Here is a 26,107-nt window from a genome sequence, read left to right as displayed (position 1 = left end):
TCTCTCTCTCTCTCTCTGTCTATCTCTCTCTGGTCAAATTAAAATAAATGAATGAATAAATAAAATTGAATAAATAATTCTTTAGTAAAAAAAAGTATGGCACTTTAAGGAATATTGAAAGTCATCTCTTATAACCTATTTTACAATAAAATAATCTCTATAATCGTATACAAATAGATTAATATACATATTTGTGAAGTAGGGAGAGGGAAGAGCACAAGAACTTATAAGTAGCTTCTTTTTCTAGTAACTGAGAAAATAAGTCTTAGAGATTTTTTCTATAGATTTTTTTTTAATGGCTCTCTTCACAGAACTAGAGATGTTAAAGATAAAGTAGGGTGTTAATTTGATGCCTTGATATCCAGTCAGAAGTCTCTTCTTTTTTTTTTTTTTTTTTGGCTTTAATAAAATCCCCTTTAGACAAAAACAAGTGTTCAGAGTTGATTGGGCTTTATGTTTTACCTGCATCCATTCAGGTCATATTTAATCCATTCTGAAAGGCATTTTAATACCTAGAAAAATGAAGACACAGATAGTTAGGCAATGACTTTTATTATTTTGTACCAATTAAAAATATTTTTAAGAAATAAAACCAATACATGTTTACCATATCATAATACTTAGACAATATTGTTTGACAAAAAAACAAAAAAGTTGAAAAAATAATAAAATTCTACTAACTTGTGTAACTATTGCTTATACCAGTGTATTATCTCCTGGGCCATTTCTTTGCCTGCTCACTCGCTCAGGGGTCAAAGTGAAAAAAAACCCGGAGAGAAAACAAGGAGTTAGAAAATGCCATTTAATAGTTAAATCCTGTTTTACTTTCCACTTACAGCAGCAGAAAGTAAGTAAGTGTTGAAAGGACAACTTTAAAAAACAAATAAAGCAAAGATAAAGGAACATGATATGCATTTGTTGATTGATTCATCCCTGAAACCCATCTAATACTAATGTTAAACCTACCAAACTTCAATCCCTAGAGAACTTCTATTTTCTTTTACAGCTTTAACATTTCTGTTTTTTAAGCAATTTTCAGATATTGAAGGTAAAATAAATGTTTGATCGTTCTGGAAAAAAGTAAAAAATACAGAGGCCAGCAGGTGGCATAATTGCAGTGTTGGATCCCCCACATGGCAAACTGTGGTTCAAGTCCTCGACCTGGTGGCTTGAAAATCACACCATGGGACCAGCAGATAGCATAATTGTTATGTTGCTAGACTCCCACATAGTCAACTGCAGTTCAAGTCCCAGACCTAGCGGCTTAAAACTCCTGCCAGGCTCGTGTGCATGCGTGCCAAAATCCTGAGAGGATAATGGAGAAGAAGGGATTGCAGTATGGCCATATCCCCTTGAGGGTGGCTTCTCTCTTTCCTTGTCTTCTTTCTGGCAAGTGCACACACCCTATAGCAAAACTCTCTTTAAAGAAAGAAAGAAAGAAAGAGAGAAAGAAAGAGAGAGAGAGAGAGAGAAAGAAAGAAAAAAAGAAGGAAGGAAGGAAGGAAGGAAGGAAGGAAGGAAGGAAAGAAAGAAAGAAAGAAAGAAAGAAAGAAAGAAAGAAAGAAAGAAAGAAAGAAAGAAAGGAAAGAAAGAAAGAAAGAAAGAAAGAAAGAAAGAAAGAAAGAAAGAAAGAAAGAAAGAAAGAAAAAAAGAGAAACAAAGAAATAAAGAAAATCACACCAGGTACATGAGCATGTATGCGAGCCCCAAATCCCAAGATGAGAATGGAGAAGAAGAGACTGTGGTATGATTTCTTATTTTTGCTTTCTCTGTATATCTCTGTTGAGCTCATACATCCTATGGCAAAAATCTGAAAAAAATTACACCAAGAAATAGTAGTTAAACCCACAAAAATCCACTGAGAAATGGCTACACTTCCATTTAAGAATTGTAATTGGTAGTCAGGAATGAGTGTCACTGAAATGTGGATTGTCAACTGGTCTCCCTTCATTATGTCTGCTGGTACTCATCACCATCAAGGTCTGCAGGGAGAGAATGCCATTGTTGTTAAACTGTTCTTTGTTTAGAATGCCCAAATGAAGTTGTGTGTGCATATACAAATCAAAGAGTGCATTTTCATAGGCACTGTCGCAGTTACACTGGTAACTGAATAATGCGATCATTTTATATACTCACCATATTGGGTTTTAAACTTTTTTCTTCCAATTAATAGTATGAATAGTTTTGTGTTGTGATAATTATACTTCTACACTTAATTTTAGTGACTGATTCTCTTTTATTAAATGAATATTTAAACCATTGTGACTATACAATTATAATATTATGTTATTGAATATTTTAAATAATACCTCATTACACTCTGCTTTCCTTATTCAGTTTGTTCCCTAAGAAAAAGAATATCTTGAGATACAATGGATTGATTAATCAGGCAGTAACAACAAAAAGCATCACTTTCTAACTTGTGAAATTAGCTATGAAATTAGTATAACTCCTTATGATTTTTGTATCATGTATTAATTCCACATTTTGGCAGTCATGTTGTGTTACCATTACCTGGTATTTAATATGTATTTTTCAGGAGGTATAATTGTCATTTGGTAAACTGCACACTTTTAAAATGTGCAGTTTTACATTTGAAAATCATTTGATGAATGCTACTATTTCATAATTATTTCATTATGCTTTTGCTGGAATAATTTGAACTAATTATGGATTCTTTTTTTTTTATTTTTCAGTAGCCCAGCAGGAGGCTGAAATGTTTAAGCGCTATAATGGAACATTTCCATTACCTGGAATACACCAAAGTCAAGATGCTTTATGTACCTGTCCTAAACTGCCCCATCAAGGCTCCTTTCAGATTGATGAATTGGTCCACACTGAAAATTCTTCAACAAAGATGCAGCTAGTAAAACAAAGACTCGAAACCGTCACAGTATGTTTAATTATTTCATGTAATTGAAATCTTAAAACTGTTTTTATCCTTTTACATTACCATGGTAATAAATATTAATTTAATGAAATAAGTTAATTACTGTAAAGTAGCTTTCTTTCACTTTTATCATTTCTTTCAGGTACTTGCGGTAGACAGGGTGAATTTGGGGAAATGTATCATCCTATCCTCTGCAATGGGTCTCTGTAAAGACTAACTTGAGATGTAGTGGTCAGGGAGGGATGTGAACCAGAAGACCACACCTAGAACTTACTACATGGATATGACACTCTACCTCCTAGGAAAGGAAGAGTAACTGTGGCCTTCTCAGCCTTATCCACTAGGATCCCTAAGAGAAGGGATGTTACTTAGCAGATTTAGGGTTTTAAAAGTAGAGAAAAATACTTTGTTAGAAATAAAAAAAGAAGTGTTCCTTGTCTAAAATTTTGTATGATATAACAACTCTATCAGCAGACATGAAGACATAAAAACAACTCACTGATAAATATATAAACACAAATTTGGCCCAGTCATAAGTAACATGCTTGGAACTCTGCTGCTTGGCATGCTGAGAGCACATGGCATGCCTGAGTTCAATTCCTGGCCCTCCCTGAAAAGCCATGTATGTGTATAGTAGTCCTGGCTACTTTAAAGGCAGAGGCAAGAGAATTGTGACACAATGAGATCCTATCTAAACACCACCCACACACAACTCACACACACACATATACACACCCCTTACAAAACAAAAAAAGAAAAAAAGTTTTCTACCATCTACCAGTCTTGACACTGTTCTGGCATCATCTAAGTCTTATAGTTTTTCTCTAATATCGTTTTTTAATATACTGGTCATCTTCAGATAAATGAAAGGTTGTCAAAACAAGGGAAAGAAGATATTAAAGAAAATCAAAGTCAAAGAAATATTTTTAAATGAAACCAAAGGTAGAAGTAAATTGAAAATGTATTTTAAAAGAACAAACTCAGTTCTCTTAGAATCATTATTTCAGCTATTATGAAATCTTTCCTTCTCAAAATTCTGTAGAGAGTATATTTAAGATTAAGATAGGTCAAGGCTACCTTGCAAAGAAAAAAACTTTCTGTATGTTCTGTAATTTAAAAAAAAAAAAAACATTCTGCCTGAGTTTTCATTGAATTTTTTTTCAGATGCTATCTGCAATGTATTTGTTTTTCAGAATGTGTATAGTATGTATGGTAATAAAAGCAAAATGTCATTTTTATTCCCATGGCAACTCTATTGTTTTTATATTTTGTAAGTTCTTAAAGTTGACTAGATTCACAACTTTTACCACAACATCTTTTCTCTTGCTTCTTGTAATTATATTTTGGTAGACTCTTTTACATGCAGGTTGTTCCTTAATTTGTAAAGGACTGTATTAATGGATCTAGTTGTTTCTTTGTTGCTACAAAAGAAATATGTTCTAATAAATAATAGTACAAGTCTAGGGTGTGGTGTGTGTATGTGTGTGTGTGTGTATGTGTGTGGTGTGTGTGTGTATGTGAATTGCATGGGAAATTTGGTTCCATAAGCATTTAATAGTTCATCACTCTTTAATGAATAAAAAATACCCCCAAAAAGGTAGATAATTCCATGTTCTTTGGATGTGTACTACTTCGTTATAATGTAAACCATTTAATTGTTTCTCAGCAGACTTAACGTGTATGTTGTGCTACAGCAGTATATAAAAGGCATCCTGCAACTCAGATAAGACTTTATAGGTGGACAGTATCTTGAGAGCTGAGTTTTCATTGAATTTTTTTTCAGATGCTATCTGCAATGTATTTGTTTTTCAGAATGTGTATAGTATGTATGGTAATAAAAGCAAAATGTCATTTTTATTCCCATGGCAACTCTATTGTTTTTATATTTTGTAAGTTCTTAAAGTTGACTAGATTCACAACTTTTACCACAACATCTTTTCTCTTGCTTCTTGTAATTATATTTTGGTAGACTCTTTTACATGCAGGTTGTTCCTTAATTTGTAAAGGACTGTATTAATGGATCTAGTTGTTTCTTTGTTGCTACAAAAGAAATATGTTCTAATAAATAATAGTACAAGTCTAGGGTGTGGTGTGTGTATGTGTGTGTGTGTGTATGTGTGTGGTGTGTGTGTGTATGTGAATTGCATGGGAAATTTGGTTCCATAAGCATTTAATAGTTCATCACTCTTTAATGAATAAAAAATACCCCCAAAAAGGTAGATAATTCCATGTTCTTTGGATGTGTACTACTTCGTTATAATGTAAACCATTTAATTGTTTCTCAGCAGACTTAACGTGTATGTTGTGCTACAGCAGTATATAAAAGGCATCCTGCAACTCAGATAAGACTTTATAGGTGGACAGTATCTTGAGAGCATTGATACAGCTCATTTTAAGTTTTCAAATCCAGAAATTTGATCTATCAGTGCATTCAGAGTTGCTCAAAATCTGAGGTACTTAACTATGAGCATTGAATCCTACAAAAAGTTTATACACCCGAATCCATTTTTAAAAGTTTTTATAATAAAAGGTAAACCTTTCTAGCTATCTGAATACGCAATACCACCCTCTCTTTCTAAAACTGACCTGGAATTCAGGTTAGTGATTACAGATTTGATTGTTAAGCAGAATCATAGGGATAGTGATTGGGTGGGTTTTAAATATTTTATGCCAATTTTGAAAAAGAGTGGTTAATTTTCTGTACCCCACAGTAGATTTCAAATTATATTGGCTGGTACTAAATAACAGGTTGAATTATTAGTAATAATTGATATGGAATATTTCTGGCACTGTGAATAAGTGCTTTACATGTCTCACTTATTTAATCCTCACAACCATCCTATTGGGTGGATACCAGAATGTATTATCCCTCTTTTCCAGAAGAGGAACTTAAGTCTTACAGGGATCAGCATAACCAGGGTCACACAGGTAGTTAGCATTGGAACTGGAATTTAGTCCAGGTCGTTGGATTCCTGTATCCATAGTCAATTTTACTATCTTCTTTTAGTTATCTAATTTCCAGTATCCTTTAGACATAGTGACTGACTCTTGGAAATATCTGAATAAAATATTGATGTGCCTCTTTTTCAGTTCTCTTTTATTCTAAATTCCACATTGATTTTTAGCATTTTTCTGTAGTTCTGTATAGGCTGATGGTCTGTGCAGGTTAACTCTATATGAACTTGGCTGTTGTTGATGTTTCCTTAGTTGCAATGTTCAAATTGCCCATTATGCATTGATTTTTATTAATTTCTCTTTCAAACATGAGTTTTAGGCAGTTTCTTTTTTGTAGCTTGCTCAGGATCAGTTATAGACTTTACCATTCAGTACTGTTTACTCTTAGATTTTATCTCATATGAATAATTAATATAGAAATTGTATCTATGAGTAATAATGTTATTTATAGAGATAATTATATGCAGCAGTTAACTCAGGGTGTGTCTTTTACACCTTTTCATGTCCTAGTACAGAATTTTAGTATCTATACTAAGTCCATGAGGAGACAAACTGTTCTTGAGACAGATAAATTTTGTCCCTCAGAAGTCTGTCTGTGCCTTTGGTTTCAGCAAGTTAGATTTACTGGTTGAGTATCCAGTATTAGAAATGCTTAGGACCAGAAATATCTCTAATTTGGGGTTCATTAAATTGGGAATATTTGCATATTTGTAATGTGGTATCTTGAATATGGGACACAGTTCTAAACACAGAATTCAGTTACGTTTACATCTTATAAATGTAACCTGAAGGTAATTTTAGACAATATTTTTGCATGGCACTATTTTATTTATAGCATATCACATGAGTTTAGATGTAGAATTTTCATGTCAATGGTCACAAAAGTTTCAGATTATGGAGCATTTCAGATTTTTGGATTAGGGATGTTCAAACTATATCATGAATAGCTCTCTTTATACTCTTGCCAGCTTACTAGAAACAAGTAGAATGACAGTTGCAGGGTGATAGGCAAAGAATCGTTCTCAAATGTGCTTTTGGTTATTCAATTAACATCTGAATGTGTTAAAAATATCAATATTTTATTTAAATAAAATTATGAATTTTTTTTCATTGTACTGTATTTCTTTTAGGAGGTGATACGATCCTGTGCTGCAAAAGTAAGTAATTTTTATTACCAAGAAGATAACTTTAAAATTCAGTTTTCATTGCAATGCACCAAAGAGTTAGAATGTTCATTCATGGAGTTTAGACCTTTGATAAAAATTAATCTGGTATGTAGTTTGCTTATTGGAGTTCACATTTATCAAGGAATTATAATACTGGAATTTGAGGATTCAACAAGGGAGAATGTTTAGCAAGTAGCTTTACATTTTTGGAGATTTAAGAATACTGAATGATTGAGGGTGTACTTTCAGTAAAGGACCAGCAAGTCATTTCGTTGTCTGAAAAAAAATTATGTATGATACCTAATAGGTTGGGGGGATACTGGCCAATACAGTTCCTTTGGGTACATGAGTAAATTTTATACTCATTGAAATACTCACGAGCTACACATAAGTGATGTATTGTGCTGATAATGTTCTTTATCACTTGCAAAAGTCGTCCACACTTTTCCTCACTTAACTATATGACAATCCAATATTGTTATTCTAGTTTTAGAAAGGAGGATACTGAGGCTTATTGAGCTTAAGTGATTTACCACAGACCCCAGAGTTACTTTAAAAATAGTAGTACACAAAATGATTCTTGACTGTTGAACAGTTTTATCTAAAGTGTATCTAAGAGACTATCAACACAGAAGCTTATAAGCAAGGTTATTTTATGTACAAGCTTTAACTCACTTGTTGATAAAATAAATTAACTCGAGGAATTGGAATGGCATCATGTGTTCATCCTTCCCTCTTTTCTTTGCATACTCCCAAAATTCCGTTGAATAATTAGATAGCCATTAATTTTTCAAATACAATTATATGGCACACAGTATTGTAAAAGGTGAGACAACTAGAAAAGAAAGAACTAGAATGGTATTAATATGTTCAAAGACTGCATCACACAATATCAGGGCAATGGAAATATATTTTTAAATTCAGTAGCACCTACTACCATGAGGCAGGAACTGGGAATGCAGTAAGCTACTGTCCCTTTCCTCATGGGGATATCTCAGGGAGAAAACATGTCAGAAAACACTGGGCTTACCCTTATCACTGAGCTGTCCAGTATCAGTCAGGACCCATCACTTTTTTACCTAATAATCATAAGTCAACAGGATATAGAATATAGACAAGGGGAAGGAAGACAGGGGAAAAAGGAGAACAAGCTATATTCTGACTTGGGCTGCAGATGTTCAGGAAACTTGTTCCTGATAGCAATGATTGGTGTAATGATTGCAGTTCCAAGATTACTTAATCTTCTTAAGTATGTATAGTATATAAAATAGGAGACAAAAAATTACTTTCTGACAAGCAATTCAGACTTTTTTCTCTCTTTTAAAATACATATACTATGTACTTGGGGCGGGGGGATGCTCTCTGAATGTCCAAAGAAGAAAGTGTCCTGAACACATTTAACAAGGCTTTATGGAGAATGGCCTTTACTAATCTAGAAACTCTCCAAGAGTAAAGGATCATGTATTCGTTATTGTAAACTTTGTATTTAACAAAGGTAGAATAAATGTTCATTTTAAAAAAAAATTGTTAGAGACCAACAGATGGTGTAATGGTTATACTGTTGGACTCCCATGTAGTCGACTTGGTTCAAGTCCCAGACCCAGTGCCTTAAGGCTCACACTGGGTACGTGTGTGTCCTTGCCCAAGATTCCAAGAGGAGAATGGAGGAGAAGGGATTGCGGCATGGCAATCCTGCGGGGTGGGAGGAAGGAGGATTTCTCACATTCTGTCTGTCTTTCTCTATCTCTCTGGTGAGTGCACACACACCCTATAGCAAAAATCACTCTCTCTAAAAGAAAAGAAAAGAAAATGGTTACTTATTTAGAAATTAATCAGGGTCTAAAAAGATTAACTATACTTGTATTTTGGACTCACCAGAGAGAGAGAGAACCCCCCCACACACACACACACACACACCGTGGGTCAGGATCACAATGCAATCCACTTTTTTCCATTTCTCCATCCCATCATGATTCGCTGCATGCACACATAAGCACTGGCATTTTTTTTCTTTTTCAAGACACTGGGGCCAAGATTCAAATCATTGTCAAACGTGTGGGATCAGGCTCCCTGTGTACTGTGCCCAACTACTGGACTATGTGCTGGCCCAGTAATAATCAACTTTGAAAGTGTATAGTTCACTTTTTCCTTTTCCACAGAATTGTGCCATGATTCCCACTATCTGATCTTGAACATTTTCATTACCCCAAAATGAAACTCTATGTCATTTAGCAGCCATTCCCAATTCCATTACAACACATACTCCAAATTCCTAGAAACCACCAAAATATACTTTCTGTCTCTATAGATTTCCCTATTCTGGACATTTCATACAAGTGCAATCATATAATGTATGATCGTTTGTAACTGGCTTCTTTCACTCAAAATGTTTTTAAGACCCCTACATTTGTGGGACCAACATGTGGTGTAGTAGTTAAGGAGCTGGACTCCGACGTAGTTGACCATGATTCAAGTTGCGGACCCTGCAGCTTGAAATTTACACCAGGCACATGTGCATGTGTGCCCAAAATCCTAAGAGGAGAATGGAGGAGAAGGGAGTGTGGTGGTGTGGCCATCCCACCTGAAGGGTGATTTCTCACTTTCTGTCTCTCTGTCTCTGTCTTTCTGGCAAGCTCACATGCCCTGTAGCAAAAATCTCTCTCTCAAAAAAAAAAAAAAAAAGATTCCTACATTTGTAATATATTAGTACTACTTTTTATTGCCAATAAGATTCCATTCCATTGTATAGAGGTGTAACGTATTGTTTATCTATTCATCACCTGATAAACATTTGTTTGTTTATGCTTTAGCTATTAAGATTAATACTTCTATTAACATTGTGTATATAAGTTATGGTGTAGCATGTATTTTCATTTCCTGAGGTATGTACGGAGGAGTGAAATTGTTGGGTCATTTGGTAACTGTTTAACATTTTGAAGAACTGCCAAAATCTCATCATCTTTACCAATACTTGTATTCTTTTCTATTAATAAGCATCTTAGTGGGTGAGAAGAGCTTTATACCATTGTGATTTTAATTTATATTTTCCTAATGATAATGATTTTGAGCATTCTTGCTGCGCTATTTATAAACATTCTTTGGAAATATATGTTCAAATACTTCGCCTGTTTTTTAGATTGGGGTAAGATTTTTTTGTTTTGTTTTATGTTTGCTTTTATTGGGCACTTAAAACAATTATTATTTTTTTTAATTTTCCAGAGAGCATGTGCGCTTACCAGGAAGAGAGAGAAAGACTGAGAAAGCACCTCACTGTAGAACAGTCCCATTGTGATCACTTCTCCTCCTTTCTTTTGAGATTTTGGACATGATCACAGATGTGCCTGGCTCCCCCATCCCTTCTTTTTCCAGGATACTAGGGATGCATGCACATGTACCCAGCATGTTTCTCAAGCTGTTGGGTCCAGAACTTGAACCGCAAGTCGTCTGTGTGCAGTCCAGCCACCTTTATCACCTTGCCACTGGCTGGTCTATTTTTCACTTTTAATAGTCCTTTACTCTGAATATAAATAAATGATTAAATAGATCATCAAATAGATTATTTGCAAATATTTTACATTTTGTAGAGTATCTTTTCACTTTCTTAATGATGTCCTGCAAAGTATTTTGTTTTTTTAGTTTTTCTTTTTAGAGAGATTTTTGCTACAGGGCACATGTGCTCACTGGAGAGACAGAGACAGCAAGTGAAAAATCATGCCCGAGGAGGGATGGCCACCCCTTTTCTATTCTCTTCTTGGGATTCTGGGCGTGCACGCACACAGGCCCAGTGTGAATTTTAAGCCACTGGGTCTGGCCTCAAACCACAGTCAACTACATGGGAGTCCAGTGATGTAACCCTTACACTGTCTGCTGTTCCCAAAATTTTAGTTTTTAATTGAGCTCATTTGATCAATGTTTTTCTTTTGTAACTTATACTTTCTGTGTAATATAGGAAACTAATTCCTAACCCTGTGTCACAAAGATTTACTTGTTATATTCTAAGATTTTTATAGTTTTAGCTTTTACATTTAGATCTGTGATTATTTTGAATTAATTTTTGTAGGTGGTGTGATGTATAGGCTTATTCAATGAATAGAATTTCATTCTATTGCATGTGATTATCTAGTTATTGCAGCATAATTTATTGAAAAGACTGTTCTTTCCCCCTTTGAATGGCCTTGGCACCCTTGTCAAAAGTGTAATTTAACAAGAGTATATTTATGCAGTTTTTCATCTGTTTGATCTAAAATAGTAAGTTTTCACCAAGGGCCTGATATGTAAGTTTTTTCTTTCCTAAATCCCAACCAGATTTTTTGTATTGTTGAAGTCTCACTCATTTTTTCCATTAAAATTCTTCAAGTAGATATCTATTGAGTGTCTACTAAGTATTTTTCTAGGTACATAGGGCATAACAGAATATTTTATTATGGGAGATAAAGAATTTTAAAAGGAATTGAATAAGGTAATTTCAGGTAATAAGTGATGTGGAGAAAACGAAATAGGCCCTGCAGCAAAAAAACTGGAAAGGAAGACTGTCTTAAAAGAATGATCGTGGAAGGCCTGAGAGAAACTCTTGACAAAGAGCTAGTCATGCCCTATAAAAATCCTGATCTAGCAATAAAACTGGCATGCTTGAGTAGCAAAAAGAAGACCATTGCACTTAAATGGTGTAGTGAGTGGGCAAGGAGAAACAATTGGAGAGAGGTGATCAGGGCCTTTTAAAGGGTCTTATAATAAGTATGACAAGGATTTAGACTTTTTAATTTAATTTAATTTAATTTAATTTAATTGCTAGAAGGTACATGTACTCACCAAAAGGAGAGAGACACATCCCCCCCCAACAGGGCATGATCACGCTGCAAACCCTTCTCTTCCATTTCTCTATCCTGTCAGGATTGGGGGCATCCATGCCAGGATTTGGGGCACACATGCCTGGTGAATTTTTCAAGCTGCCAGGACTGAGATTCAGACTATGGTGGGCCATATGATTCAACTCCTTTAACTACTAAGCCACAGGCCCAGCCTAGGATTTTGTTTTACATTTTTTTTTTTTTTTTATTTTTGGGGGCCAGCAGGTGACGTGGTGCTTAAGGTACTAGACTCACACATGTCTGACTACAGTTTGAGTCCTAGACCTGGTGTCTTGCTTTCCTACTTTCTCTTTCTCCCTGCCCGGTTAAATAAAACAAAACAAAACAAAAAAACTATAATTAATAAAATTAATAAAATAAATAAAAACAATTCTTTTTAAAAATACTTTTGTTATGATTTATTAATACAATTACTTCTTTGTGGCATTCAAAAACTGGATTATTTTGATAATAATTAGAAGACTAGCTTGAGTGCAGGATAACATAAGCTACATGGAGTGCAGGGTACAGTCTATAATGCCTGGATTTCTGGTCTGGGTAGCTAGGTGGGGAGTGATAGCTTTCCCTGAGAGGTAGTGGGAGAAAGATTAGTTTAGTTCTGAACTTAATCATTAGGAGACATGTTTTTTATTTAAGAAGCATGACTCTGCCTCTGTGTCACAGTCCCTCTTTAGTTTACTGACCTGCAGTGATAGAAGCTACATTGCAGATCTTGGGTTTGGAGTCAGCCTAAAACATGCCTAAGATCCTGAAGAACTAGAGGGGGATCTTGCCACAAGATCCTATCTAGGGTGTCTAGCCCTGTCTCTGGCTCTCCCAGGGGAAAAAAAAAAAAGATTTAAGAAGCATCAGCATCCTGGTAACCATATGATGTGAGGGAGAACCGTGGCACACAACCCTGATGATGAGTGACTGGACACAAAGAGGAAACAATTCCCAGAAACAAAGATATGAAAGAGACGAGCTCTGTTTAGCTGGTTGGAGAGTGAAAGGTTGAGAAATGTGGCTAACAGTCGTGTGCTATTTTTCAAGGTGTTCAATGTTTAATAAAGCTTAAAAGAAGTAATGGGTTCAGAGGAAGAGTTTTTGTTTGTTTTTGCACTAAATATTGGGTCCTCAGAAAAGTCATGATGCATTTTTACATAGAAAAATACCTCATGATTTTTCTGATCACCTAATAGAAGGGCTTATGCTTCTAGCCTGTGGGAAATAGCCTGTAGAGAATTTGAAAGTAAAATTTGGAAGAGCTTTAAGGATAGTCTTCTCAAAGGGGTTATTTGGAGGGATTAATCTTAAACAGAAGGCACAAGCTGCATATTCTTGCATAGGTTTGGAAGTCAGATGTTCAGGAGGTTCCATATTTTCTCTGTGAAGTAAAGCAGTATATTAAGAAAGAAGATGAGATCAGCAAGTGGTGTGGTGGTTAGGGTGGCTAGATTTCCACATGGAAGACTGCAGTTCAAGTCCTGGGCCCACTGGCTTGAAAATCCCACTGGATACATGTGTGGGCATACCCAAAAAACCAAGGAAAATTGAGGAGAAAGGATTGTGGCATGACTGTCCCTCTGCAGAGGTATTAGACTTTTCCTCTCTCTATCTCTCTCCTCTCCTGTAAGCATTTGTTCCCTATGGCAAAACAAACAAACAAAGTGGTAAGGAGAGATACCAGAGACTGTAAGTGAATGGTAGAGGGTAGATGAGAGGGGAAAAGGGAAGAAACATATAACAGACAAAAGAACGGAGAGTTTTCTATTGAAAATATATCTGTGAAAAAAAAATCTGTAAATTTGCTTCGTAGAAATAGATAAATAAAATTCTAGAAGGTACTATGCAAATAAGTTAATAAAATGCAGTTTATACATCATTTAGAGTATCTCTTAACTATAATCCTTTATATTAATTTAAATAAAAATTTATTTTGAGAAAAAAAAAAAGAGGTGGGGCCAACAAGTGACATGATGGTTAAAGTGCTGGACTCCCACATGGTCAACTGCAGTTCAAATCCCAGACCTGGTGGCTTGCTTTCTCTTTCCTTCTCTGTCTCTGGTGAACACATGTGCCCTAGATCAAAATTAAAGTAATAATAATGATGATAATGAATAAAAATAAATAAATAATTCTTTTTAAAAAGAGGAGATAAGGAGAAAACCAAGATGCACTGAGGTAAACTGCCTTACCCTAAGGCTTATTGCTAGACAGGCATATCGCCTGACAACTGGTTTGTGGCAGGACAAGATCTTTGTTTTGAACTTCATTTGGAAGAATGATATCATTAATGGTTAAATCACCAGTCCTTCATACCTATCAGAAGCTCAGAAAAATCTATTAAGTATTAAAAAAGACAATTTTCTAGTGACTGATTCATTTGAGTTATGAGGTTAGCTACTGTAATAGTAAGAACTGTGTTAGAAATGATATTTTCTGTCTCCTTACACTGTAAAAATGTCTCTTTAACAGTTACAGCTTTCCTTCCCTCTCCTGATTTCTAAAGAAAACATCTGAGGGCCTACTAGCAATCATGTTTGAATTTTCCATTATGATATAGTCTACTCATTTCTTAGAAGTGACTAACCCAGAAATCACAGGCATATAACTACTTTTAGAAATTATATTGTAGAAAAATTAAAAACACCAGACTTCAGATACCGTGGTTCTTACATTGGCCCGTTTTTTGTTTAACTTATTATTTAATGCTGGGACTTTAATTTTTACAACAGATACATAATTTGCAACAAAACATTTTCTGAGTACTGTTTTTGGGTATTGTTTATTTGTTTGATCTTCCACTAGAATTGTGTTCAAGTTAAAATATTACCTGCATTATTTTTCAGATTTAGCGGGAGGAAAATGGAAAGCTATCTGGGAGATAAAGATAAATTAATGAACTTTAACGTATACATAGAGTTAATATCTTTTAAGTTATTTAGAGCCAATTTGAAGTATCTTCACTGCTTGAAACGTCATAAATGATTCTCCTTCAAATGTAACAAATAGGGACCAGTAGGTGGTATGGTGATTAGGGTGCTGGACTCCCACAATCTGACTGCAGTTCAAGTCCTGGACCTGGTGGCTTGTTTTTTCACTTTCCTTCTCTCTTGTTCTCCCTTTTTCTCTCTCTCACTCACTGCCACTCACTCTGTCCCTCTCTGGTTAGCATACATGCCTTATAGCACATTTTAAAATAATAATGTTATTAATAAATAATTCTTTTTTGTTTTAAGAGAGATTTTTGCAATAGAATGTGTGCATTTGCCCAAGACTGAGAGACAGAAAGCAAGAAGTCACTCCCCAGGTGGGATGTCCACGCCATTACACAATTTTTCTTTATTCTCCTCTCGTGATTTCAGATACGTATATACATGTGCCGGCATGCGTTTTAAGTAGCTGGGTCCAGGACTCGAACCACTGCCGACTAAGTGGGAGTCCAGCAATGTAACCATTATGCCATCTGTGGGTTCCTAAATAATTCTTTTTAAAAAATGTAACATATAGTCACGTAAAATAATTATACTTGTAAGTATATATGGAAATGAGTGTTATAACTCTCTCAAAAGTTTTACATTTTAACTAATTTCTAAAAGAGAAACTTAGCTTCTCTTTTGTATTAGTTTCTCTTAGTTTCTCTTAGTCTTATATATTCAGTTTTATGTTTGAGGCAGTGAGGTTTTTTTAATATAAAAATGAATGCTGTCCTAGAGAATTAGTATTTGCATATTTTGCATAAAACTGCTTATACTCTAGAAGAGTAAGCAAAACAGTTTTATAATTAACTTGGCATAAGTTCTAGGTAATTGTTTTGGTTTTTGTTGTTCCCTGTAATGAATTTTATTATATTTTTATGCTCTTAGTTTCCTGTAATATGGAAGTATTAAACTGACTCTGGCAGACTGTGGTTTGTGCATGAAGCAAGCAGAAAGTGTGTTGTGAAAAGAGGGTAGATTGGCGTAGGGTAGACTATCTTAACCAACCTTTCTGTTGTTGTAAAATTATTAAGCAATTCTTTTCCACAGCATATATTTCAAAAATAGATATTGCTTCACTCTGTTTAATAGTTATTATTATTTTTCTTCCTCTTAATGGAGTGATAAATATGTGTAAACTGCTTTTGAAAATGCTTTTGAGTTCTAATTTCAAATCACTAATAATAGATTATTCCAAACTTTAGGCATTGAGTTATCAACTCTGTAATTACTTTTCATCACATATTTATACAGACATTTGAATAGTCTTTAAAGAATTATTTTAAGAAAGAGCAAAATTGTAAAAATGTTTATGAACACATAAGTGTAGATTATAGTTCTTTGTTTTATAGTTTTATAGTTTAAGAAACATTTTATTTAAAAAATGACAAGTCTTTCTATTTGAGAAGAGGCATTTATTTAAGTATTCTATTCTAGCCTTTTAGTTTGTTTTTGTCTTTGTTTTTGAAAGGAAAGACAAGAAAAAGCAGTGTGTGTGTGTCAGAGAGAGAATCCATATCCTCAGCAACACCTGCTTGTTTGCACTAGATTTTAAAATGCATTGTTTGATATGTAAGATAAGTGCTTTCAGAAACACAGAGGTAAAGTTGAAAAATGATTTTAAAAAGAAGTGATTAGACAGACAGTAATGCGATAAATATATCCTTTTGTGTAGAGTACTTCCATTTAAAAGCATAGAATTCTGAAAATTTTACTGTATCCTCATACTTTATTAAATATACATAATTACTCTTACTTCTAGTGATATTCATCATGCCTATTAATTATATAGCAGTTTTTTATATTGTACTTTATAGTTTCCCTTTGTTAATGTATTCTATTTAATCTATTTCTTATTTAATGTGTTGTTTAGAGCTTTATAATTAGCATGTGAATAGCATTTTATACCAATTCATCTTTATTACTCCCTGGCACATTTCTTCTAAAAGCATATAGATATTATTTTTATTATCTCCATTTAACGATGCAAAGTGAAACTAAAGTTGGTAAGTGCTTTCAGTGTTATTTTCGGTGTTGTATTAATATAAATAATTAACATTAATTTTGGTCATTGTTTAATGGATCTTAATAAGTTTTTTAACTGGACAATATTTATCACTGGGGTGGTTTTTGACTGCTTCTTTTTAACTACTTTGGAAAATAATTTCTGTTTTTTATGAGATAATATCATAGCAGTTTAGGCACTTTAGAACTATATTAATATATGATCTCGGGACCAGCAGATGGTGTAATGGCTGTGTCACTGGACTCCCATGTAGTCGACCGTAGTTCAAGTCCTGGACCCGTTCAGTGGTTTAAACTCATGCAGGGGCATGTGCATGCGTGCCGAAGATCTCGAGAGCTGAATGGAGGAGAAGAGATTGTGGTGTGGTGTGGCCATCCCCACCGTGGGGTGATTTCTCACTTTCTGTCTCACTGTCTCTGTCTGTCTTTCAGGCGAGTGCACACACCCTGTATCAATAACCTTTCCATTAAAAAAAAAAAAAAAAAAAAGTCTATGGTCTCAATTGACTTTCTCACCAAATCTGCTAAAGTTCTTTGCTTCAAGAGAAAAAATTAATCTAAGATAAACAGTTTACTGTCACTTTCTTTTTTATTTAAAGGGAATTTATAAACATGTAAATAGTTGGAAAAAGGGCATGCAAACACAACCTAGTACTACTATCTTATACAGAACATCAAAAGAGAACTTTTAAATACTGGTGCCATGGAAGTCCTCTATATAGGTTTTATTTAAACAAAAAGATGGAAAGGAACATTTTAATATACTAATATTTATGTTTATTTACTAATATTAATATTTATAAAGTATTTGTAATTTTATTAATTCACAAGTTAGATTTTTGCAGTGAATTAGAAAATCAGTTTCAATTTTTGAAAAATAGACTATATCATAATTCTTGAAAGTGATAAAGATAAAATGATTTGTTATAATGAACAAAAGACTAGATTTTTTTCTGAAATTCATTCTAACTTACAAGATTAATTTACTAATAAAGATTTTAAGTTTTTTTGGTAAACTTTATTTTTCTATAATTGGAATGTGTGTTCTGTGAGATTTTTATACTTAGAAAATTATAGTAGGTTTTATGTGTTGTAGAAACTTACATTTGTGGAAATTTTGCTTAATCATTATTTTAGTGCTGTTTTTAAACAATGTTTTAAGAAAAAGGTTTGTTGATGCCGTGGAAACTTTCACAAGACAAGTTAGGTTACAGCTGTGTTATCTATGTCACCATGATGTATATAAACATAAATAATACAGGTGTTTTCTGTGCAATCTCTGTATAAAGGAAGTACCTTGTATTTCACTAAAATGCTAGAGAAATGTGGGTATGAAACATATTAACTCTTAATTGAAAGCAGTCAAAGAGTCACTTTTTTTTTTTTTGCATTTCTTTGCATAACTTAAGACCACTCTATTTTAAGTTATTAATGTCACTCACATATAAGCAAACTTTAGTAGGGCTGATTTAATTTTATATAGTTGTTTTCATTATCACTATATTTCTTCGCTGATGAAAAACAACTCTGTTTAGTAAACTTTAATTGCGTAAGACATTCTCTCTCCCCTTGATCTGCCATGTGTCCTGGTTTGTATAGCAAGCAAATATTTCTCATCCAGTTTTTGCATCAGTAACCCAGGAAATTACGCTGTAGTTTCTGATTTGCCTTTCCTATTACAGGTCAACAAAAATCTCTCGTTTGCTCCACCACCACCAGCCACCTCACAACAGTCCAACCTAAAACAGTCAAACATGCTGACCGCTCATGGTACTCCACATCAGTTCAGTTTCACTCAGACTGGTGAGCCCCTTTCTTACTTTGTTGTTTTAAGTGTTCAGATGCTATTATTTTTAATGCATATCATTTATTTTTAGAAATAAAGCTCAGAGCATTGTATTGGTCAGTTTTCACAGTTACTAAATTCTTGTTTTCATCTCTTTTTTTCCTTAAAATATTCACATATATTTCAAAAATAAATCTGATTTGGTGACTTTAATAGTAGATACTTTGAACATATGTTCTGTTGAGCAGAAAACATTATGAAAGTAGTGAAATGTCAGAGTTTTAAATGTGTATAACAGTAATTCTGATTTAATGTCCCAACTGAATAAAGGAACTTAGTCTATGATCATCCCATTTTATAATTTATTTCAAGGAAAGCCAAAGTAAAAATGGCATTTTTGCAGAAATAGAATGCAGCTTATAGTTACATCACTTCTCAGTTGGCAAATTAATAAAATATGCAAAGAAGTTAGTTATAAAAATCTACATGAATCACTGGTTAAAAACAAACTATACAATTGCAAATTTTCTGTCTAATGTTTTAAATGAGTTTGAATAAGACTGCAAAGGATGTCAAAGAAAAATAATATAAGTGAGAAATACTTACTTTTGATATTCAAAAATGACTTTTCCTGTTTATTAGTTATATGTTTTTGACATTTCTTCTGTTCCTGAATTCTTTTAGAAAGGTAAAACAGCTGAACATAACAAAACAATCATTGACACACAGACTAGAGTAAGAAACTTGAGTTTGAAAAGATTAACAAAATTTCCTAGAAATTTGGAACAGTATCAATTCTTTTACCTTAAAAGTATTTGGAATTTACATATACAAGTTATTTTAATACTGATATACAATTTAAAAATTATAATTAGAAAATATAGTAAATTCTTAAGTTCAATCCTAGATGTGCCTTATGTTATTTTTATTTTCTAAAAATCTTAGCCTATTTATTTTGAAAACTGGTAATGATATTTACAGCATATATTGATGAAGTTCAAATGACAGAATATACAAAAACACTTGTAAGAATAAGGCGCTATATGAATATTAACATTTATATTGTAAACATGGTGAATACATGCAAACTAGCCTTGAAAATACTTGGAATTCTAATTTCAAATCTCTGCAATAGTATCAATTATCTCAAACCTTAGAAATTTAAAATTTCTAGTGTTTCAGATATCTGCCAGAAGTTGGACCAATAGTGTTGGTTGTTGTTATGGAGTGTATACCAAGTAGTACTCCTTTATGCTCTTATTCATTGTACCGTAAACAGATATTTGGTTTGCCTTCAGACTTTCTTTTTTTTTTTATTCCTTTTGAGATTTTTGCTATATGGGGTGTACACGGGCCAGAGAGACAGAAAGCAAGAAATAACTCCCCAAGGGGATGCAATCCCTTCTTCGCCAGTCTCCTCTTGAGATTTTGGGCATGCATGCACACGTGCCTGGCACGTGTTTTAAGTTTTAAGCCACCAGCAGGACTCAAACCGTGGTTGATTAGGTGGGAGTCCAGCAATGTAACCATTACTCCATCGGCTGGTCCCCAGATTTTCTTTTAATGAATGACCAGAAGGGTTAGAATCTCTCTGCATCATTCTCTTTCCATCAATTGAGGTCTAAAATTCTTGTGGGAACAAACCTTCCACATTTGGGGATTAAGGGCTTAGAAGCTAAGTATCTGGTTTAGTTAGTACACTGACTAAAATTCTTATAAGTAGTTCTTATGTTATGCCTGTCAGCCAACAAGGTGCAGATAATATTTATAAAATTATTTCATCTTCTGTAAAGGAAAAGAACAGAGAAGAAAGATAGAAGACCTGTGAGATGGGAAGAGAGATGATCATTGATCAGATAAAAAATAAAGACAGAGAATGATGGGAAAGGTGGATATGATAAAGGCAAACCTTGCAAACGTCACAGTTATGCAACTGCTTGGCTCCATTTCTCTTCAGCTTCCGTGGCTTGTTGGCCATGAGTGGGATGTTAAATCATGCATATCTAGCCATGTGCACATTATCTCAGAAGCATTACTGTTAAGCCATATGATACATGATAACACTGCTTCACTTGATTTTGTTTTGGTTATTCATATGCCTGGCCTCAATTTTAAGGCATATATTTCATAGAAAAGTTTAATCACTATATAGAAAAATTGTAAAAGCAGTATATGAAGTCCATTGTAAAATGGCCAAATCAATCTATTTTGTTCATTATGAAGTCAGTGTTTGTGGAAAAATTTCTACACTAGAACCTGGTGTACTAGTTTCTAGAACTCTGTTTCTGAATGTGGTCCCATTGTCCCCCAGCCTTGTTAGGTGATCCTGATGGCTATGAATGTTACCTTTTATCTTTCAAGTTCTGTGATATTGCAAAGTTTTAACCCAAGCCCTAATAAATATTTAGTAAAAGTATTGTTTTTGAAATTGAGATGTCAGTAAGGGTATTGTATTTTCTGAGGATTAAGGATGATATATTTTTATTTGACCTTTAAATATAATTATGTTTGCTAGTTATTAGATTTTTTTAAGGCTTAGTTCCAGTGTAACTATGATATTTCATCTTGCATCAAATCAACGGCTCTCTGCAGAAAAATTTGTTCTGCGATATTTTGTCTGAACCTAGATTCCTTTCAACTATCTCAGCAATTCTTAATATACAACTGTGTGTTTTAATGTGGATTATTCTATACTCAGTCATTGTTATGAGTGGGTAAGGGTGAGAGAAGTTAGCAAGAAGTGCTCGTTACTGGTAGTAGGGTGTTTGTATCATCTTTGCATGTTTATATTTGAAGGACAAAATATTTCATTTGTATGGACTTAATATGTATCTTTTCACAGGATTGATCTAAATTGAATTCAGATTAAATTGATAAATCAAACAAAATGAAATGAATAATTTTATTAATATAAGAGCCAGCAGGTAGCATGGTGGTTAAGGGCACTGGACTCCCACATGGCCAACTGCAGTTCAAGTACCAAACCTTGCTTTCTCACTCTCTCTCTCTTTCTCTCCCTTTCTTACTCTCTCTCACTCTGTCCCTCTCTGGTCACAAAAAATAAAATAAATAAAGTTAAGTAAAATAATTTTTAAAAAATCTTTTAAAAAATTTATTAATATAACTTTGTTCATATAATCTGTCTTTTCTTACTTATGAATTTGGAGCTTATTGGAGGTTGACATTGTTCTTAAAAACAGTCAATAACATCTGTCTCTCCAAATTCCATTTATGTTCCCTATTATAAACCCATATTAAACTTGATAGCCAACCATCTAATCCAACTGTTTACCATATCCTATTTTCCTTGATGATGATTTTTCTATTTAAAAAAATTATAAAGTCTTTCAAAGGACTTTAGTATTAGTTAAGCGTTCTGTCATGTTAAATTTTGTCCTCCTAAACATTGAATGAATAATACTTGAAGAACTGTATTTTTCCGTTTATCTTTTATGTCTTTGGCAAGTATACTTACATTCCCTTGATAGACTCTTAAAATTAGAAGTTGTTTTTCCATTAAACTTTTTTGGTCATTTTCAAGATTTCAGTATTTTATGAAATTTGCTTTTATTATAAAGAAATGCAAAATTTTTAAAATAATATCATTAAAATGTAAAATGAATCTTGGGTCATAATTTTATCAGAGATACTGGGATATCCTTATATAATCCTTTGTATATGGTAGATTACATCTAAGCTGGAAACATGATAACTCTTGTATTTCAAAGGAAGAAAACATTTTGTCATAAATTAGGAATTAGAATGACTTTCAATAAACATAACTGATGGTAAAGAGAGTTTCCAATTTAAGGAAAGTAAAATAAGCTTCAGAGAACTTTTTCATCCCATTAGAATTGGCAGAGCTTCCTGTTAGTATTGTTTAATGAAGTTTAAACTATTAATTGAAAAAGAATGTTTTATTACATTTTTATTTCAAACTTCTAAAATTCAAAAATTTTCAATGTTCTTAGTGGGATAGGCAAAAGGAATTTAATTTATTATCAAAGATAATTTACAGAATTAACTGATCTATAGGCAAATATGCTTAAACATACTTCATGGTAATAAAAAGATTAAAAAATGTTTTTATTACACAAATTTTAAAAAGCAAGAATTTGTTTTCCAAAACAATCACTTTTTTGAATTTAATACATGTGTGTTATGGACTTAGGGCCAGAAGACCTAAAGAGCTGAGTTAATTAAGGCCTTAAGAGTGGCTAATTCTGCCACTTAATGGCTTTTTTATTAGGTAGTTGACTTTATCTGTCTAGATAAATGTTTCTATATTTTCTACTTCACGGAATTGTTTGTCAGGATCACAAAAATACTGTTAATACTTCACAACACATAAAATGCTGTAAGAACAAACAGGATAAGGTTATGGGAGATTGTTCTGATTTTTTAATTCTTTTTCAGTTTGCAATCATGGACCTGATATCGTGGCCAAAGGAATGAAGGAAATCTTATTTTGAGATGTGATTTTTTTTCTTTTAATTTTGCTATAGAGCATGTACATGACTGGAAGGGAGTAAGAAATCACCCTCCAGAGGGAGTGGCTGTCACAATCCTTCCTCTTCCATTGTCCTCTGGGGATTTTAGACATACTCACGTACACACACCCAGTGTGTTTTTCAAATTACTGGGTTTGGGACTTGAACCATGTAGTTGACCATGTGAGATCCAGCCACCTTAATAACTATACCACCAGCTGGCCCAAATAATGGGCCAGAATTTTTAGAAGCATTTAAAAAAAGACATTAAATTGACATAATTTTAAGAGGAGAGTTTTCAAACAAGCATCTCAAACTTGAATAATCCATTCAAACATGCTTTGTTTTTGAAGGTTCACCTTTCTACCTAAGTACCAAACTTAACCCATCTTTGACATGTACTGAGATTTAACATTGAGTTTGGTAGCAGGCTAAAATCTCTTTGAGGGTAAAGACTAAGTTGAAAGAAGGGTCCTTTGTCCGCAGGTGATGAACCAAGGTAAAAACAACAGAACACCATTTGCCTCTTATTTCTCTTAGGATTTGACCATCTTTTTTTTTTTTTTTTTTTCAGATTTTTTTCTAGTCTTTTTCTTTTCTTTATTTTTATTTTTATTTTTTTGCTATAGGGCATGTGTACTTACCAGAGAGAGACAAAGAGAGGGAAAATGAGAAATCATGCCCCAGTGGGGATGACCATGCCACAATCCCTTCTCCATTCTCCTCTCCAGATTTCGGGGGGTACTCTCCCACATGCATCTGGTGTATTTTCCTAGCCTCCAGGTCCAGAACTTGAACTCCACACTCTGCCATGTGGGATCCAGCTGCCTTAACCATGACAACACCTGGTTGGCTTTTTTTTTTTCCTTTGTTTTTTAACCAAGTAGATCATGATGAGGTTTCTTCCCTTCCTTCTTTCCACCATCTTTAAAAAGATAATCTCAAAATGTTTTTGAGATATTTCATGTAAATTCTGTTTTGCAACCTATAATTTTTCCTTTCTTAAGAAAATACTGTTCTGGGGACCAGCAGTTAGCATAATGTCTATGTTGCTGGACTCCCATGTAGTTGACTGCAGTTCAAGTCCCAGATCCAGTGACTTAAACTCACGCCAGGCACGTGTGCGTGCATGCCCAAGATCCTGAGAGGAGAATAGAGGAGAAGGGATTGCGGCGTGGCCATCTCCCCGGGGAGTGATTTCTTGCTTTCTGTCTCTTTCTCTCTCTGTCTTTCTGGCAAGTACACGTGCCCTATAGCATAAACCTCTCTGAAAAAAAAAAATACTGTCTGGGGACCAGCAGGTGGCATGGTGTCCATCATGGACACTCCCACATGGCTGACCATGGTTCAAGTCCTGGACCTGGTGGTTTGCTTTCTCTCTCTCTCTCTCTCTCTCTCTCTGTCTCTGTGTGTGTGTGTGTGTGTGTCTGGTCAAGTTAAAATAAATGAATGAATAAATAAAATTAAAATAATTCTTAAAAAAAGACAATACTGTTTTGTAGTAGATAACATCAAATGGGTAGAAGAATACATTTTTTATCAGAAATGTTTTTCCATTTGTTTATTGACAGAAACAGTGATAAATAGAGGAATGAACTTCGTATTAGGAATTAACATCAAATTTCTAATTTCTGCCTTTACCACATAGCAAGTCACTTAACTTGATTTACTCAATTTTGAATGGCTTATTATAGGCCAAACAGTGTGCTTGGTGCTGATTGTTCAGATTAAAAATTATCCACTTTGCAGGACCAGCAGTTAGTGTAATGGCTATGTCGCTGGACTCGCACATAGTCGACCGCAGTTCAAGTCCTGGACCCAGTGGCTTAAAACTCACACCGGGCGCGTGTGCATGTGTGCCCAAGATCCTGAGAGGAGAATGGAGGAGAAGGGATTGTGGCGTGGCCATCCCCCCTGGGGGGTGATTTCTCGCTTTCTGTCTCTCTGTCTCTGTCTGTCTGGTGAGCGCATGCACCCTATAGCAAAAAACCTCTCAAAAAAAAAAATTATAGACTTTGCCTTAAAGGAGCTGACATTTTTTTATTAGATTAAAAAAGCAGACAGTTGGGACCAGCAGATGGCATAGCAGTTACATCACTGCACTCTCACATAGCCAACTACAGTTCAAGTCCTGGACCCAGTGGCTTGAAAGTCACACAAGGCTCATAGCTGTGCATGGCCAAGATCCCAGGAGGAGAATAGAGAAGAGATTGCAGTGTGGCTATCCTCCCGGGAGGTGAATTCCCTCTCATTGCCCCACCCCCAGGAGTTTACTCTGCCATGTGGGATCCAGCTGCCTTAACCATGACAACACCTGGTTGGCTTTTTTTTTTTTCTTTGTTTTTTAACCAAGTAGATCATGATGAGGTTTCTTCCCTTCCTTCTTTCCACCATCTTTAAAAAGATAATCTCAAAATGTTTTTGAGATATTTCATGTAAATTCTGTTTTGCAACCTATAATTTTTCCTTTCTTAAGAAAATACTGTTCTGGGGACCAGCAGTTAGCATAATGTCTATGTTGCTGGACTCCCATGTAGTTGACTGCAGTTCAAGTCCCAGATCCAGTGACTTAAACTCACGCCAGGCACGTGTGCGTGCATGCCCAAGATCCTGAGAGGAGAATAGAGGAGAAGGGATTGCGGCGTGGCCATCTCCCCGGGGAGTGATTTCTTGCTTTCTGTCTCTTTCTCTCTCTGTCTTTCTGGCAAGTACACGTGCCCTATAGCATAAACCTCTCTGAAAAAAAAAAATACTGTCTGGGGACCAGCAGGTGGCATGGTGTCCATCATGGACACTCCCACATGGCTGACCATGGTTCAAGTCCTGGACCTGGTGGTTTGCTTTCTCTCTCTCTCTCTCTCTCTCTCTCTGTCTCTGTGTGTGTGTGTGTGTGTGTCTGGTCAAGTTAAAATAAATGAATGAATAAATAAAATTAAAATAATTCTTAAAAAAAGACAATACTGTTTT

At 34.4% G+C, this 26,107-nt stretch overlaps 1 protein-coding gene across 6 annotated transcripts in view; it reads left to right on the top strand.

The window, feature by feature from the left end:
- AHI1 (Abelson helper integration site 1) overlaps positions 1-26,107 on the top strand; it is a 220,541-nt gene that overhangs the window by 82,612 nt on the left and 111,822 nt on the right. For all 6 annotated transcript variants that reach the window (XM_014586221.2, XM_027770239.1, XM_006144344.3 and 3 more), the window contains exons 19-21: positions 2,697-2,893; positions 6,976-7,002; positions 18,547-18,667. In XM_014586221.2, the coding sequence (XP_014441707.1) occupies positions 2,697-2,893; positions 6,976-7,002; positions 18,547-18,667 (345 nt within the window). The remainder of the gene's footprint in view (positions 1-2,696; positions 2,894-6,975; positions 7,003-18,546; positions 18,668-26,107) is intronic.

Source organism: Tupaia chinensis, unplaced genomic scaffold (genome assembly GCF_000334495.1).
Source record: "Tupaia chinensis unplaced genomic scaffold, TupChi_1.0 Scaffold000117_2, whole genome shotgun sequence".
NCBI classification, from domain to species: domain Eukaryota; kingdom Metazoa; phylum Chordata; class Mammalia; order Scandentia; family Tupaiidae; genus Tupaia; species Tupaia belangeri.
This window is presented reverse-complemented; position numbering and strand designations above follow the sequence as displayed.